Raw genomic sequence first — 15,973 nt, 5'->3', positions numbered from 1 at the left:
GTTAGCTTACTTAATCACTGTGACAGCACACCTGTTCCCAGTCAGGATGACTGACTATAAGCATGGTTACAGCAAGAGACATGAGAAATTATAAGAGAGAGACTGAACAAAATTTCTAATTGTTTACTGTAGTGTTTAAAATACCTGTCTTACCAACTTTTTTAAAGTGAGCTCAAAAGGACACAAGAAGTCACTAAATGAGGTGTCATTGGTATCATTTGCATATGCATGATGTCATGACATAATTACTGTATTGACAATAATTTTAAAAATCATGGTGAAAATCAGAATCTGAATAATTTATTAATGGCCCCACAACAAGTTGGTAGAATTTGCATTCTGTGCAGCGTCTCAAAGGTCACATAGACTGTGTCAGGGAAACAAACAAGGCAACAATAACCATCACATACAAGCAATTCAGACAATAATCACAGACAAATATAAATCCAAACAGAGTTTAGGGCAGGTTGTTTTCAGTTCATGACCCGGTTTATCGTCCTTATCGCCAAGGGAATGAACTAGTCTTGAGCCTTTGGGATCTGGCGGGTAAGGACCTGCAGTGCCTCCCAGAAGGCATCAGTGTGAAGTGTTGCTGAGTGGGGTGAAAAGGAGTCAAAGGTGATTTTTATTTTGTACGCTTTCACGCTGCATTATGGGTCTTATGTGTTTCAATGGATAGCAGTGTGTGACCAGTGATTTTAAATTATGTCTATTATACGCTGTAGTTTTTTACGTGATTGAGAGTCCAAATGACCAAATTGAGTATACTTTCAATTGTGGTAAAATTGCAGGAGAATGTTATATTTAACTTGGAATTTTTTGAGTTGTCTTTTATTGGCTTTTTTTGTAGATGTAATCTGAATGCATTTCCATTTGAGATTATTATTTATGTGTGTGCCTAAGAATTTAAACAAGTAATGTAGATGGGAGGTTTGTGAGTAGAGATGTGGTAGAAATTAATGATAAGTTCATGTGTTTTTGATGTGTTGAGCTGTAGGTTGTTGTTATGGCACCAAGTGACTACTTGGGCAACCTGCTCACTGTAGGGAAGTTTGTTATTGTCCGTGATAATTATTGTAGTGTCATCCACGTACTTGAGAACGGAGGCTGAGGTGTGAGTGGATGTGAGGTTGTTTGTGTATAGTGAGAAGAGCCAGGGGGGCCCTGTGTTGAGGGTCAGCGGACGTGATGAGAGGTTTTCTCTGTTGTCTCTCTGACAGGAAACTCAAGATCCAGTAGCAGAGGGTGATGACAATGTCCATGTCCGTAAGTTTAGTGAAAAGATTCACAGGTAGATACTGTTGAAGGCGGAACTGAAATCAATAAACAATATCCAGGCACAGGTGTTGGGGAATTCCAGATGCTGCTCAGAGGTTGCTATGTTAGCATTAGCTGATGGCAAAATGTAAACACCGATCAGGATGACTGAGGCAAACTGTCTGGGGAGATAGTATGGTCTCCATTTAATGGAGATGTATTCCAGATAAGGAGAGCAGGCACTATTGAGATCTGAGGTGTTGTTGCACCATTGCTGGTTGGTCAGGATACATATGCTGCCACATTTACTTTTCAGGGATAGTTTGGCTGACCTGTCGGCACAGTGTAAGGTGAAGCTGGGTGGAGTTACCGCCAGCTCAGGCACAGTGTTAGACAGAGGGCAGAACAGTCCTTATCGTCCTTGTTGTTTGGGATTAACAATAGGAGTTCATCTATTTTGTTCTTTATCAATCTCACGTTAGTCAGGAGCAGAGCTGGAAGTTGGTGCGGGCGCTTCCTGGACCTGGTGAGCCCACTGGCAAGACATTCTTTTCTGTCCAACTTATGCCTCCAGGGAGATGGATTCACAGGTTTGTTTGTGGCTAGTATCTCCACAGGAAACGTTAAGATCGAGGCTCGATCAATTGTATATGAATTGACCCTGAGGGAGAGTAGCTCCCAACGAGTGTGTGTCACACATGCTGACTTTTTGACAGAGCTCAGACCGGGACAAGCCTCACGGCTGCCATCTTACAGCATTTATATGAAGTCAAACTGTAGATAGATATAGCCTATTATTCTGTACTGTCAAGTCAGACTTGGCAATACTACTTACTCAAGTCCAGCTGATCAGTCAGGTTACCAGTTCCGATCAAGTCAGCCACTGTTTTAAACCAATGCGCCATGTGCTACTTTCTGTATACAAATGCTTAAGCAGGATGACCACCGAAAGGCCTTTGCCAACACATTGTGCGTGACTGTTGTGATGAGACTCAAATAAGACAGAAGCACTAAAAACTCTATATTACCACAACTACACACTGACAAACATAGCATCCGATTGGATTTTGACGTTGGGGTTGCTGGGGTTCACCCAACATTTGGAGAGCCGATTTCAGAGAGAGTTCAAGTAATTTTCGAATTATTGATTTTAAATTAAATGCACCATAATTTCAAAAGTAATTTATGTAGACTGTTTTACAGAGATGTGTATTATTAAAAGTGAATACAAACAATAGAATACATTTGTGCTATTAAACTGTGTATGATTTAATAAATACATAGAATCCCATATGAATGAATCGGAAAACCTGGAAATAATTTATTTTTACTTCCAGTTCCCTGGTCTTAAAGTCTGTAGGTTATTGGTTAAATGTGATTGCTTACAAATTGCTAAATTAAATGAAAGAGTCAGGAACATTAAATGTTAAAATTCTGAAAAAAAGACTCATCTTTGTAGAAGAAGTAAATGTGCTAATTCAAATTATAAAGTAAAAGTTTAGTGGTGGTATTTAGCTCATGGGACCATTGTGTAGGTTTTTATAGCCTGGCAATAGCTTTTATTTCTGATGATTGTATTTAAGCTTAAAAAAGCCTAAAAACTGTCTTGATGAACAAAACATCCGTGAGCTTGTTTTCCGCAATAATGCCAGTGCAAAAGGAAAAATCCCATTGGATTTTTTTGAGGTAACCTGGGAGATGCTATCTTCCTCGTTGACCCACCAAAAAAAAAAAATGACATTTACATTTAGTTATTTAGCAGATGCTTTTATCCAAAACAACTTACAAGTGACATGCAAGGCAGCAAAAATCTAATTCAAGGAGAAAAAAATCAAACCAAATTCCTATCAGAAAAGTCTTTACATTTCATGAGATGCAAGTGCGAGAAAGAACAGAAAAGAAGTTGTTGTTGTTTTTTTTAAATAGATTTAAGTGCATAGGAAAGTGAGGAAATGTCCTGTTCTCAGCTGTTTTTTGAATATTTGGAGTGAGCTTGCTTAGCGTGCAGAGTTTGATATCGCATTCCACCATCATGTCATCACTGAACTGAAGAGTTTTGCTTGGTGTCTTCCGCGTCTTCTTTATATTCAAGGTGAATTTTTCCAAAAGTAAATTACAAGTAGTTTACAGGTAGAACAAGGGGGTAAGTTCAAGAAAAGTACCTGAAGTCGGCCCCAAAAAGTTGGCAAAATTGTTGCCACTCACTTTTAGCCAAAAGTTAGAAACAACTGATGGAAACGCTGTAATCGAAGCATGTAAGACCAGTCAGCGAGACACCTCAGGTGAAGCTACTGTACATTAACACTACCAAAGTCCGAGCAGTATTAAACATGTTTAAAAATATTGTTTAGTTTAAAATATTATCTTTAAAAAATGCACTTAATCTCCACATTTTAGCTTAAGGTTTTGCCAGTGATAAACCATAATGACGAAGGGCAACATCCTTAACTCATTAGAATTCAGTATTATTACATTATTTCTACATATTTTATTTCTACATTACTGAGCAATTGGGTCGCAGCATCTTGCAGGCAAGTTATAATGTTGTGTACGTTCCTACGTTGTGTTACCTGTTGGTTTCACCTCTTTTGATCCCTTTTGTGATCCCGTGTCCTCTCTATGCTCCCTCCTGAGTCACTCAATCACATGACCGAAGACGCCGTTGAATAGTATTGCCTCATCACTATTAGGAGCCACCTCTGCTTCAGAGAACCAGAACTGCAAGGTTTTAAACAGTGATAGGTGTCTCTTTCTACCGATAAACTTCCTTTCTATTTATCTAACACTTATTAATGTCATCCATTGCGTCCATTTATTGTCACATATTTGTTTCACAAATTGTCTGATGAATATTAGTATTAATAGATTCCATAAAACATTGTGCTTTACTGGGGCAGCAAACCTCACCATGCTCATCGAGTTATTGCAGTGTTGCCTGCTTTACTCCATTCTCCTCCTGTTTTTCTCCTCTGTCTGTGGTCTGACACCAAAGTGATCAGCAGTGCGTTTAGTCAGAGCCCAGGAGGCAAAACACTGAGCAACAGTGAGGAAAGAGGGCAGACGAGGTAAATGTGACATGAAAAAAAAAACAAGACAGCAAAGTGTAGATGAGCAGGAAATGTTAACGACCTGAAGCGTGGAGACAAGATTGGTGGATGAGGTGTTGTTAGCGCGTTTGATAGTGTATGAGATTGGAGCAGTGAAGATGGCACCGGTTTCAAAGATTAGAGCGGAAAAAAACGATGGTGTGAGGAGCAATCGAGTGAGTGTAACCTTGCTTTGGGCTGCTTCCCGGGACGCTTGGACGAATTTTGATGAGATTGTAAAACTTAAAGTGAACTCAAAGGTCCATTGTCCTTGTGTCTAAACGGTCTGCTGGCTAGCAGGCCGGCTCATTGCAGTGAATGTGAAAATGGCTAAATAACAAATGACCAATTCAATATCCAGGACATGTCATCACTTCATGCTTTGTCCACTTTTAGTAACCACAAAAAGGACGATAAAAACTGTATTGTAATGTTTCTGAAAAGTAAAAAAAAATAAGACTGGTTATGGTCACCAAATGCTATTAGAAGGTCCATACCACTCTTCAAATATAATGTGCCCTATGGATGACATATTTTTGTAGACCAAACTAAAAGTTAGCGACTCCCTGGTTCCCATGATAAAAAGTCATTTTCCCATTGGCTTATTGGATTATTGTGGAAAACAAACTCAGAACCAAACAACAGTTTATGATACTCACGGCAACAACTTATGCGATTTTTATGAAGGTTGAATACAATCACCAGAAGTAAAAATCTATTAGTAGACTGTAAATGCACCACAGTCACATGACTTCATTTAGCACACTAACGTCTTCTACAAAAGCCTTTGTTCTTATAGTAACTTGTTAAGGCTAATAATTGACAGTATAGACTCCACATAGCTGTCAGGACGGATTAGTCAGTAGATGAGTGTCCAAGTTCAGCATGATGACGTTTGACACAACCTCTGTAGTCTCATTAAGCCACTTGTTAGCAACTGTCTCTTTTTAGACATGTTAAAGCTCAAAGAAAAGTGCAAGCTGGGTGTTCACTGATGAATTTAGGCCATAGATAACATCTTAAAACCTTTCGAATTCAAGGAGATTTAGATTTGTTTTTGTCTTTGTTTTTTTGCTGAGGCATAATTTTGTGTTCTCTAAAATAAAAAGATTCAAAAATATACAGGGTCACAAATATACAGACCTCACACCCACCTAACATTTGGTGGGTTCAGATTTTATCATCATCCTGTGGGAACGACCAGTTTATGCTGAAATATTCTCAGGTTTTCCTTTCTTAATTATTTGTTATTAGGGAATCCATATAAAAAATAGCCATTTGGCTAACTCTGGTGCATTTTCAGGTATGTTAATTCATGTACAATGTCCCTATCAAATAAACAAATTCAATGAAAAAATAAATATGCAATAATGCATTTAGGCTTTTATTTTTTTATGTCCTTAAAGTATAACAAGAGAATAAGAAATCCAGCCTTGTCATTTGAGTTACTTACCTGATTGTACCGTAACAACAAAGTGAAAAAATAGTTATAGAAATGTTTGCAAATTTCTTTTTAAATCAATACTGATTCTCTTATTATATCTAATTTCAAGTGCATCTCATTTGGCTTACATATACTTAAAATATTTAAAAGGAACCATTTCAAGGGGGCATAAAGACAATGATTCTGGGGTCTACATAGACAAAATTAACCTTTTTAGCAAAAACTTTAAGCACTATGTTTGGGGAAAGCTAAGTGTTGTTGATGGTGTGGCTAACAAAATAGGCCTCCTGGGAGCAGAATTGAAAGATGAATGAATACATGCATGAAAACCTGCTCCAGAGTGCACGAGATAGGAGACTGGGTGATGGTTAACATTTCAGTATGACCAAGGTCCAAAGCAAACAGCCAAGACGCTGCTGCAGTGGCTTCAGGACAAGTCTCTGAATGTGAATGACTTAAAAAGCGTAGAACATTTGTGTAGAGATCTGAAGATGACACTAAATCCAACTAAATCAGGTGTGAGAAACTACCCAAGAGGATTCAGAGCTGTAATTAATGCCAAAAGGGACTTCACAAATGATTGAATTATGGATGTGAATATTGTAGTAATAGTGTACATCATAATAAAGTAACTGCATAATGTACTGTTATTCTATTTAGAGGGATGCTATGATTTATTTTCAAGAATGCCTGCCTGGGGTCTATCCGTGGCCCACACATAATGATGATTAGTAGACACAATCAACCCCTACCCAGCATATTGTAATTTATAAAGGAGTAGTCCACCTATTTATTATTGCATTTATCAAGACAGGCATAAAATGGTCACAATTGTCACAGGAGAGGACAAGATGTCCAAACTTTGTCCTCTATCATAGGACAAGACTCGAAAACCTACGTTAATAAAGATTGTGCTACAAGCAATTGCTGGCTATGAATAAAAAAAAATCGATATACAAATATGATAATAATGAAAATTATAATATAAATTAGAGGAAGAAACTTGCTCATGTACATTGTATACAGGTTGCAGTAAAAAGTGCTCTGGTCTCTGAGGACTCTCCACAGTCACAGAGAAATGTGGATCAAAACAAAGAACTAAAAAAAACCTAGTCATTTTAGCACTTTTATTTATAGTGTTATCAATGTGTCATCCATTTATTTAGTTGTTTCCTTTTAGCATTGATGTGCATCCACGTTTAAAAAAAGAGACTGGCACTGAGCCCTTGCAATCCCTCTATTTACACCTTATTATATCACTTTCTAAATGGCAATAACTAATTGGTAAAAGCAGAAAAACTGCAAAGAAATGTCTATACTGTCTTTATAAACAGATCACTGTGTTTAATTTCCTCTTAGTATTTTACTTTGAAGAATACAAATACAGGTTTGGGCAGGTTTGAATGTATATCCAAGGAGCCAATGACTTCGGCCAACCTTCAAATAATATATATCATTTTATATAAAAATATGAATGTTGTGTCCCTTCAGAGGTGCCACAGCGGAACATGTTCTGCACGTTGATTTGCACTAAGGTGGCCCCACACCTGGTGGGGTGGGATTTGAACCTGTGGCCTTCTGCATCCCAACCCAATGCTCTACCACTGAGCCTCCAGGCCCACCACTAATATATACAGTTTTATATAAATATTGTAAATAATATAATAAGAGGCCTTTGGTAATTTTTTCACAATAAGTTACTGGCATTTGTCCTGTTGCATAATAATCTTCTTTCATCCTATAAAACAGCGATGTCTGAAATTTAGAGAACAGAAATAAAATATTAAGAAAAACATCTCCACATTCCACAAATGTGCCCTTGACTTTAAGCGTGGCACCAGTCTGATTGAGGGTTTTGTCAACTGTATCGCTGGTGTCAAATCTTAGATACCCCTGACTCGCTGACTGTAATTAGTTCCAAGATTAATCCGCACAAGCATTGTCAAATGTGGGCTTCTCCCGCAGTGCTTGTGAAATAAAGGCCAGCATGGATAATCAAATAATAGGTGAATATTAATGAATTGACCCAATCACTTCAGTCCCCATCTCCCTTATGCAATTACTTCCTATTGACATTAATTATTGCTAACAGATGACACTAATGACTTTGTGAGGAAGCTGGCCATGGCAGCCTCGCAAACAATCAATGCTATTTTAAATGGGGTCACAACACTTTACACCTTTCAGTCACTCTCATTGAAAATGGCATCAGTGTGCCAGCAGCTCTTAGTAACATACTTTGCTTTCCACTGATCTGATCTGGTCTTCACCAAAGTCACAAATCTCAACACATATAATATCTCTAAGCTATTTAAACACAAACAGACATGATTAATACATGAAAGATCATGTATTTATGGAACACTTGCATTAAGAATACAAATTGATGGTGGAAAAGTATGGCATTTATCACATTTATTATCTTCCACTTATCCAGAGTCAGGTTATAGTGGCAACAGGTTTAATTAGGGCTTTACAGACATTCCTCTCACCAGCAATGATTTCCAACTCATCCGGTGGGATGGGGGGGTGGGGGCGGGGGGGGTTTAGAGGCATTCCCAGGCCAGGTGAGATATATAAACTCTGGGTTTCCCTGGAAGACCTTCAATGGAAGGTGCACATGAGATATTCCTCTGGATGTGTAAGGCTGATGTCTAAGGCTGATGACTCAGTAGACTCTGTTTGTGTTTAGGCTGTTCTAGTTATGTTTCCTGTTTATTTCCTACTTCATTGTGCTGTAGCCTGCAGATAAAGTCTACACTTATGGACAGCAAGGATTAGATTTATGGCTGTGTTTTAGCTGTTTAAAAATGTATTTTAAAAAATTAATAATATTTTAGGGAAAGCACCTTAGTCCCTGATGGCTGGGTTCTCTGCTTTCTCTGGCATTGACAAATAGACAAACACGCTTATAAAATGTAATTAAAACTTTACACTGAAAATAAATGTTTCAGATAATCATCCGAATCAGAAAAACACTATGTGAATATTTATTTGCAGACTCCTACCAACACATCATAATTTATTTATTAGCACATTGTTAGTTGGTATCTCTTGTGTTTTCATTCTTTCATCTAACTAGTGGAGTGGAACATATATCTCCATTTGCTGTTGAATTGAAAGAGACAGTTTTACCAGCGTAGTGATTTTTGGAGATCTGTCAGACAAATGCAGAGCCACCAGGCAGTTCAAAGATAATCTGGCAAATATAGTGTAATCAATAAAGTGGATGGACAAACACCATGGGGACAGTGCAAGTGTGAGCTATAATTACAGTGTTTGATAGCACTCATAAATTGTATGACCTATAAATGTGTCCCTTGGTGTCAATGCTACATTACATTAAGGTATCCAGATGACATCGATCATTTACTCTACAGTTTCTTATAAATATTGTACATGCTGAAGGTAATGCTGCTTCATTCTTTGCTTTAATTATAATTATCAAATAATTGTTTTCCAGGAGGTTCAAAGGAATGGAAAAGCAGGTATTCCTGCAGGAAGGTGGCCCAGCCTCCTGAGTCTAACATGCCCACGCAGTAGTGGTAGCGGCAGTGGCAGTGAACTGTCACTGTCCAGTGTTTGCAGCGAGTACTCCAGCGGTTCCCATACTTGGGCTGAAGGACGTGGCTTCTCCAAGCAGGTGGGTTTATTTTATTTTTCATTCAAGTTATAAGCACGTTGTCAAAACGTAGGACTCGTCAGCATCTTCATGGCGTTTTCGATAAAAACAAGTGATACGTCTGTAAATACTATTTCAGTGATTTCAAATATTTCTTCTAATGCATAGAGTGCCGCAAGCCGGGATAAAAGGATGAGAACAAGTTCAGTATCCAGTAATCATTCGGTATCCATTGAGCAGGCAGACCTAGGATGGAAGGAAGGCCATATTCTGAAAGGCCTGAAGCGTCTCCAAATGTATGGCTCCAAAGAGAAATCCTCACTTGCGTCTGTACCTCAATGCAAAGACTGTATGACCTCAAATGAGGGTATATACTCACTTGGTTTCAAGTGCGGCCTACAAGAGAGTACAGCTAAGCACGTAGCACCTGCAAGTAAATTATTCAAAGTTGAAACGAGGTTTTCAACCCTAGACTCTGATGATGCAGATGATGATTCCTCAAAGTCACAAAATAAGGAATCTCATCTAATGCAACCAACAAAAGAGTTTCTTTGTTTGGAAAAACTGAATGTCACTAGGGATGATGATGGCAATTTTCAAGAAGAAGCTGGAAAACTTGCAGGGGATTGTGGGGTCTTCCCCTCACCTGTAACAGACAACTTCTTATTTTTGGATAGCCCTACAGTAAAACCTGGTGTAAGCCCAACAGATAGCCTTACACATCAGGAGGATAAGAACAAAGACTCACTAGAGAAACACAAAACATCCGGCCTGAAGTTCAGTGACCGAAACAATAACCAAGAAAGGTCCGCCGACCGTAAATCCAGACTCGATCACATTAAAAGACAACAGGGCAGACATGGTATTAAGCACTTGGGAACAGGGACAAGTGATGTGAGCTTGTCTATTCAACATACAGCAACAAGAGCTATTAGCTGCATGAATGAAGCCAGACAGCGCAGCTCCTCAGTAGAGGTTGGTCATTGCAGAGACCAGGCGAGTCAAACTGGTGGTGAAAGCCAGGACTACACCATGTCAGATTCCCAACAGAGAAAACCAAAACCGCAGCCTTGTGACTCAGCGAGGAAGGCTTTTATTTTGCGTAGCAAGAGTGCAGATGCAGGACCAGAGCAAGTTAAGCTTACACATTCTCCTCTCCACCAAAAACTTATTAAGGGTCACAAGTCCAAAGAACAAACACAACATTCAGGGCACAGTGGTCCAGGCAAAAGGACAAATCTCAATAGAACACATGGTTCAAGCAAAGGAGAATTACCTAGAGCTGAGAAAGATGAAGATGTAGTGGTGTCAGCAAATTCGAAGTCCCTAGATAGTTTGCAACAGCGCTCTCCTCTCGCTTCCCCTGTGAAACATTCAAAGACATTTAAGCTCCCAGGGGTCAATGAGTGCTCGAAGAGCCCAACAAAATCATCTTTGCAAATCACAAGACCTCAGTCAAGCAATGAGTCGGTGGAAGAGAGCATATATGATAACCTACCCTGTTCTCCAAGAAAACAGCGACGTCAAGACCAGCACTGCAATGGTTCCACTTCAGAACATAGGCCCCCATCCCCACCACTACCCCCTGGTCGAACAACTTCTCTTCATCTTAGACCTGAGTCTGACTCCTTACCCAAAGCCCATAAATCTGCTGTTCAGGATCAAAGCTCCACTACTGGTAAGACAACATCGACCACGGCCAAGCCACCGTTGAATCAGGTTTTCTCTGCTCTGCAGCTTCAGTCATCTAACACATGTAAAGAAAATCAAAATATAGCCCCACAAATGGGGGCTGAAGGTAATCCACTAAAAGATGTCCCTCCCAAAGTATACCACACCCACTCATCCAAGATACAACCTGTCTCAGTCCAAGAATCACAATCTTCAGACTCAGTCCAGCTTACAATGGACAGAACTGTCACAGGCTATGATGGAAATGATAATTCCTCTATACTCCCAAATAAGAGCATCTTACAAAGGTCCCAACAGAGCATTAGTGAGCCGAAACTTTCAGAAGTTTTGCCTCAAGCATATTCTAATGTTTACTATCATGGGATTGCCAGTAATTCTCAGAATTCCACATCAAGAGCTGTAAAAATGCTGCCAGTAAATGCTAAATCTCATGAAGCAATCACTGGACAGGAAGCCAACACCTTCCTTATTTTTGGAAGACAGAACAAAGATGATGCCAACTCTGTTACAAAAAACGTCCAGACATTTCAAACCTTTACATGTGATCCCCAGATGATACATGAATGTGGTGCTCATGACAAAGCTCGGAGGAAGATTGACATCCGCTGTAACTCACTGGATTCTGAGCCCTCCATTCAACCTGTAGCATCAGACAGTGGTGTGACGTTAGATTGGGGATATGATGAGGAAGGATGGCTGTTTAAAAGGTCTGTTTCAGTGTCAACCCGACCTCTTCTTAAGCCAGTAATGGGCATGAATGGAGCCAAGGCACGTAGCCAGAGCTTTGGTGCGCGCTACATGGATAGACCAAGTTTCAACAGATCAGGAAAGGTCCGCACCCAGATAAAAACACACTCAGGAAGCTCCTTGAACTCTCTTGGTGATGTACATCCTGGGACTATGAGTTGCTCCAGTAGCTACCATTGTCCAATGAATCGATCCCTTTTGAACAACTTCTTGATTGAAGAGGGCCTGACAGTTCCCTCACATCTGGGGTCTTCCAGTGAAAGACTACAAAGTCTTAAACTCCAACGAGAGCATGCTAGGTGCCTTCAGATTGAGCAACAGTTTTCAAGCGCTTTTGGTGAGCCAGTTTCCGAAGAACCAGAGAGACAAAGTACTATAACCACAATTGAAGAGAAGGTGATGCTCGGCATAGAGGAGAACATGCATAAGTCTCAAGAACAGGAGAGAAGCAATGAAGTGAAGCAAAAATCCGGCTCAACCTTAGCAAATTGGTTTGGTTTTCGTAAGAGCAAGCTCCCTGCTCCAAGTGGCAAAAAGGCCGATGCCCCAAAAGCAAAAGAGGACAAAAGGGAGCAAAAGATTACATCACTTCTGGGTGGAAAGCAGACAAAGTCGGACAAAAAGAGAGACAGAAGAAAAAGTGACGGAAAAGACTGGTAAGATATCAATGAGTATCATAAATGAATAGCACACTGAAAATAATACCTAGGCTTTTGAAATCTTCACTTTCATTGAAATTTTATGTCAATATTATAGTAAACCTTCCAGGAATTTCATGGAAATGCTTGTTCCAGCAGATTTCTTCATGGCTTATTGACAGTGAAGTAAATTATTGACTCAGAGGACACTGTCTTTTTAACCAAAAGTCTTCTTAACCATGATACCAGCTCAGACGCTTTTCATTCAGTAGTATCGCAGCTAGGTTTTCAGAGCTATAGGGTAATTTATCAGCTGAATCACCCTGAGCATGTTGAGTCAACACAGCATCAGAAGATCTCAGCGTGCAATGGCTTGTTGACAAACTGTTTTCTTCCAGCTCTGTGGGGAGAAGAGAATCTCATGATGCCGTGCGGGCATGCATATCAATGCCCTGCCCAGGGATGTCCCTAAATGAGATACAAGGGCACAGTAACATCACTGGGGAACTGAAGGTAAATCAATCCCTTAGTCAATATTTTATTGCTATGCATCAGATTTTATAATCCCAAAATGATCTATACATTGTGCATGTGTTTGCTGTCTTTTTTTTTAATAAAGAATGTTGAGACATCACACGAATTTCAGCAGGAGGACACTTATCTGACAAAAAATACAGAAATATATTCAAGACACATTCTAGACAACCAAGGGGCATTCTGACTGGTCTCAGCCCCGTATTTAAAACATTGTAAGGGGATACATTGGTGGAAGAAGGTTAACTCTGATATCAGTAAGACATTAAATAAAATAGCAGAAGATTTGAGTAACACTTTTGAAGGATTCTCAGATGTCAAAACACTCTAATCCACAGTTCATACTGTCCATGTGATGAAGTGTCCTTGGAAAAGACACTGAACACCAAGTTGCTCCTGCTGGGTCAGGGAAGCACCTAACATGGCAGCCGGCATCACTGGGGTGGAAGTTTGTGTGTAAACGCGACTTAACTGTAAACTGGGTTTGGGTCAGATTAGGTAGAAAGGTTTTATATAATTGCAGACCACTTAACTTCCCATTAATGTTCCAAGCTGTCCTCCAGGTGATTGCTGTAAACACACAGCATATAGGTTGTGTGTTGTTAGTACACCCAGTTTGCTGCCAGACTGCCCCCATTCAGGCCTAAAGTCAGGCTTCATGCCATTTTACAGAAAGATGGTGACATATGATGTGACAGACGGTAGAATTATCCCCTTTCTGACAGTTTCAGTTTCATAATGTTAAGCTTGACCGGTGTATGTCTCTATTGACGAATGCTTGCAGAAGACCCAGCATCTTTTCTTTCACCTTTCCACCCAGTATAAAGAGCACATCATCAGTGTCATGCATCAGTCAAAACAACATGTCAGTAACCTAATGTCCATGCAGAGAACACGTGGGAGTGTGGTGGGAGACGATTGTACACAATTAGAATAAAGTAAAATGACTGATGTGGCGAAGCCTAGTTTTTCATCTGAGGCATTACTTTCAACTATGTGATGAGGGACTAGTATAGAGGCTGTTAAATGCAGAAAACAACAGCATTTCACAAAACGACAAACAGAAATCACGCTTTTTCATAACCTGTTATCATGAGTCAATCATATTAATCTGCTTCAATGAAATGCCCAATTATAATTTCAGTATCTTTGTCCACCCTCTCAAGCTTAATATTAGCCTTGGGGAAGCCTTTAAAAGAGAGATACTGAATTGTTGGCCCTTCCTTTCCTGTCTCGTTTTCTCTGTTGCTTTTGTGTTTTGGGAAACCGTGAGCATAAAAGAACATGTACTGTACATAACATCTTTTTTGTCCTTGTGCAAATTCACAAAGATGCAGATGATGAACCAGAGTGCTGAAGATGAAAATGGATCAACTCACCAGAATACAGTAATAGGTGAGATATGTTTTCTCTATAATTGTTCACATTTACTGCAAATAATAAATAATGTGCCTCTTTTGAATATTCCAGTACCTGAAAAAAAAAACAACCCAGAATGTAGATAACTACTGTAAATAGAGGGCTCAAGGTTTTATCTCTGTTACCATTTTACAGTTTGCAGAAAGAAGTGAAGACCAAATATGACAAACATGTGTAAGTTACAAATGTGATGAATATGCTACAAGCAATCAAACATGCAAAGTGCCTAATTTTGTCAGTGTGTGCTTTTTTTCCCTCCATATTTGTGTGTTATTTGTTCTATCTCCGCATTTATATATTATTTGTATTTGCAATTTGAATCAGGACACAGAGGAGCCATTTCATTGCCTTTTTATTTATGCCCTTTAATGAAGATTTGTTCATAGCTGTGACCGCTCATCTTCAGATTCATGCACTGAAAATTTGCATGCACAGGCTCATCTAATCCAGATGAAGCTATTCATCTACATGGGGGGCCAAGCTCCCTGGTGGGCAGGCTTGATAGAAGTACAGTAGTGGACCCATAAAATCTGCTTTTGCATGAACATCTCTGCTGTTGAACCCACAGTTGACTACATTGTTTTATCATATGATCACAACATTGACATGGAGCAAGGAGGCAAATTGGATTGTGTGGAAGTTCCAAGACTTTAAACAGTTAGTGACACACAAGTGGACAGCAACAATGGATTGCCACGAACTTATGGTGCAGATCTTATCACTTAAGTTTTATTGAAACTGCTGATATTGATGTTGATGGTGTAGCACAGCACAGTGGTGGAGGGTTTAGTGCTACTGCCTCACAGCTTTCTACCCAGGTTCAAATCCACCTGATGGCTCTTGCCTTTCTGTGTAGAGTTTGCACGTTCTCCCCGTACTGGTGTGGGTTTCATCTCACAGTCTAAATACCTGCATGTTAGGTGACTCTAAATTGCCTGTAGGTGTGAGTGTGGCCCAAAGATATACTGGAGACCTGTCCGGGGTGGACCCTGCTTCCCAACCTTATGAAAGCTAGGATAGACTCTACCCTGTGCAAGCTTGAACAGGATAAGTGGTTATGGATAACCACTGCTGCCTTCGCCAGGTCTCTCTTGAAAAAAATTAAATGATATTTCCATTTTTTTTTGAAAGAAAGCAGTAACTATTTGATGGAAAATAATTATAGTTAGCCATGTTTAGCCAAGCTAATACGTTGAACTAAACCTGCTTTTACACCAGCGCTGCAACTCGGAACTGCACACTGGCACATGTTAGAACACAAAAGTCCAGTTTGCACGGCCCAGACTTTATCCTGCAAGCAACCATAGTACGAAGCCCAGGTAATGTGAGTGAGCGTGTGCTTGGATAGAGGACTCTGCTCTATTTCAAATTGTCTGGAGGATTTAAAGGGAGTGAATGGGCTCGATGACGACAGGCGTCTGCCACAGTTTCTTTCTCTTCTTTTTTTGGTTTGTTGAACATTTTCCAGAGTTCTCATTTGAAAAGCATTTAAGAGACTCTTTGGTGATGTTTTGGTTCATTTTGCGCGTAAGTA

The 15,973-nt window shown here is 39.7% G+C and overlaps 1 protein-coding gene across 9 annotated transcripts in view; it reads left to right on the top strand.

Annotated features, from left to right (window-relative positions):
• The window catches only part of LOC137133192 (nck-associated protein 5-like), a 74,894-nt gene that overhangs the window by 47,429 nt on the left and 11,492 nt on the right, over positions 1-15,973 (top strand). For 7 of the 9 annotated variants that reach the window (XM_067516534.1, XM_067516531.1, XM_067516530.1 and 4 more), the window contains 4 exons: positions 9,251-9,430; positions 9,578-12,504; positions 12,885-12,999; positions 14,352-14,415. In XM_067516534.1, coding sequence (XP_067372635.1) covers positions 9,251-9,430; positions 9,578-12,504; positions 12,885-12,999; positions 14,352-14,415 — 3,286 coding nt within the window. Of the gene's footprint in view, positions 1-9,250; positions 9,431-9,577; positions 12,505-12,884; positions 13,000-14,351; positions 14,416-14,574; positions 14,614-15,973 lie in introns of all 9 variants that reach the window. The other 2 variants (XM_067516535.1, XM_067516536.1) reach the window with 1 other exon arrangement.

The sequence above is a fragment of the Channa argus genome, chromosome 9 (genome assembly GCF_033026475.1).
Source record: "Channa argus isolate prfri chromosome 9, Channa argus male v1.0, whole genome shotgun sequence".
Taxonomy (NCBI): domain Eukaryota; kingdom Metazoa; phylum Chordata; class Actinopteri; order Anabantiformes; family Channidae; genus Channa; species Channa argus.
Note: the sequence above shows the minus strand (reverse complement) of the source record. Positions and strands in the feature narration are given on the sequence as shown.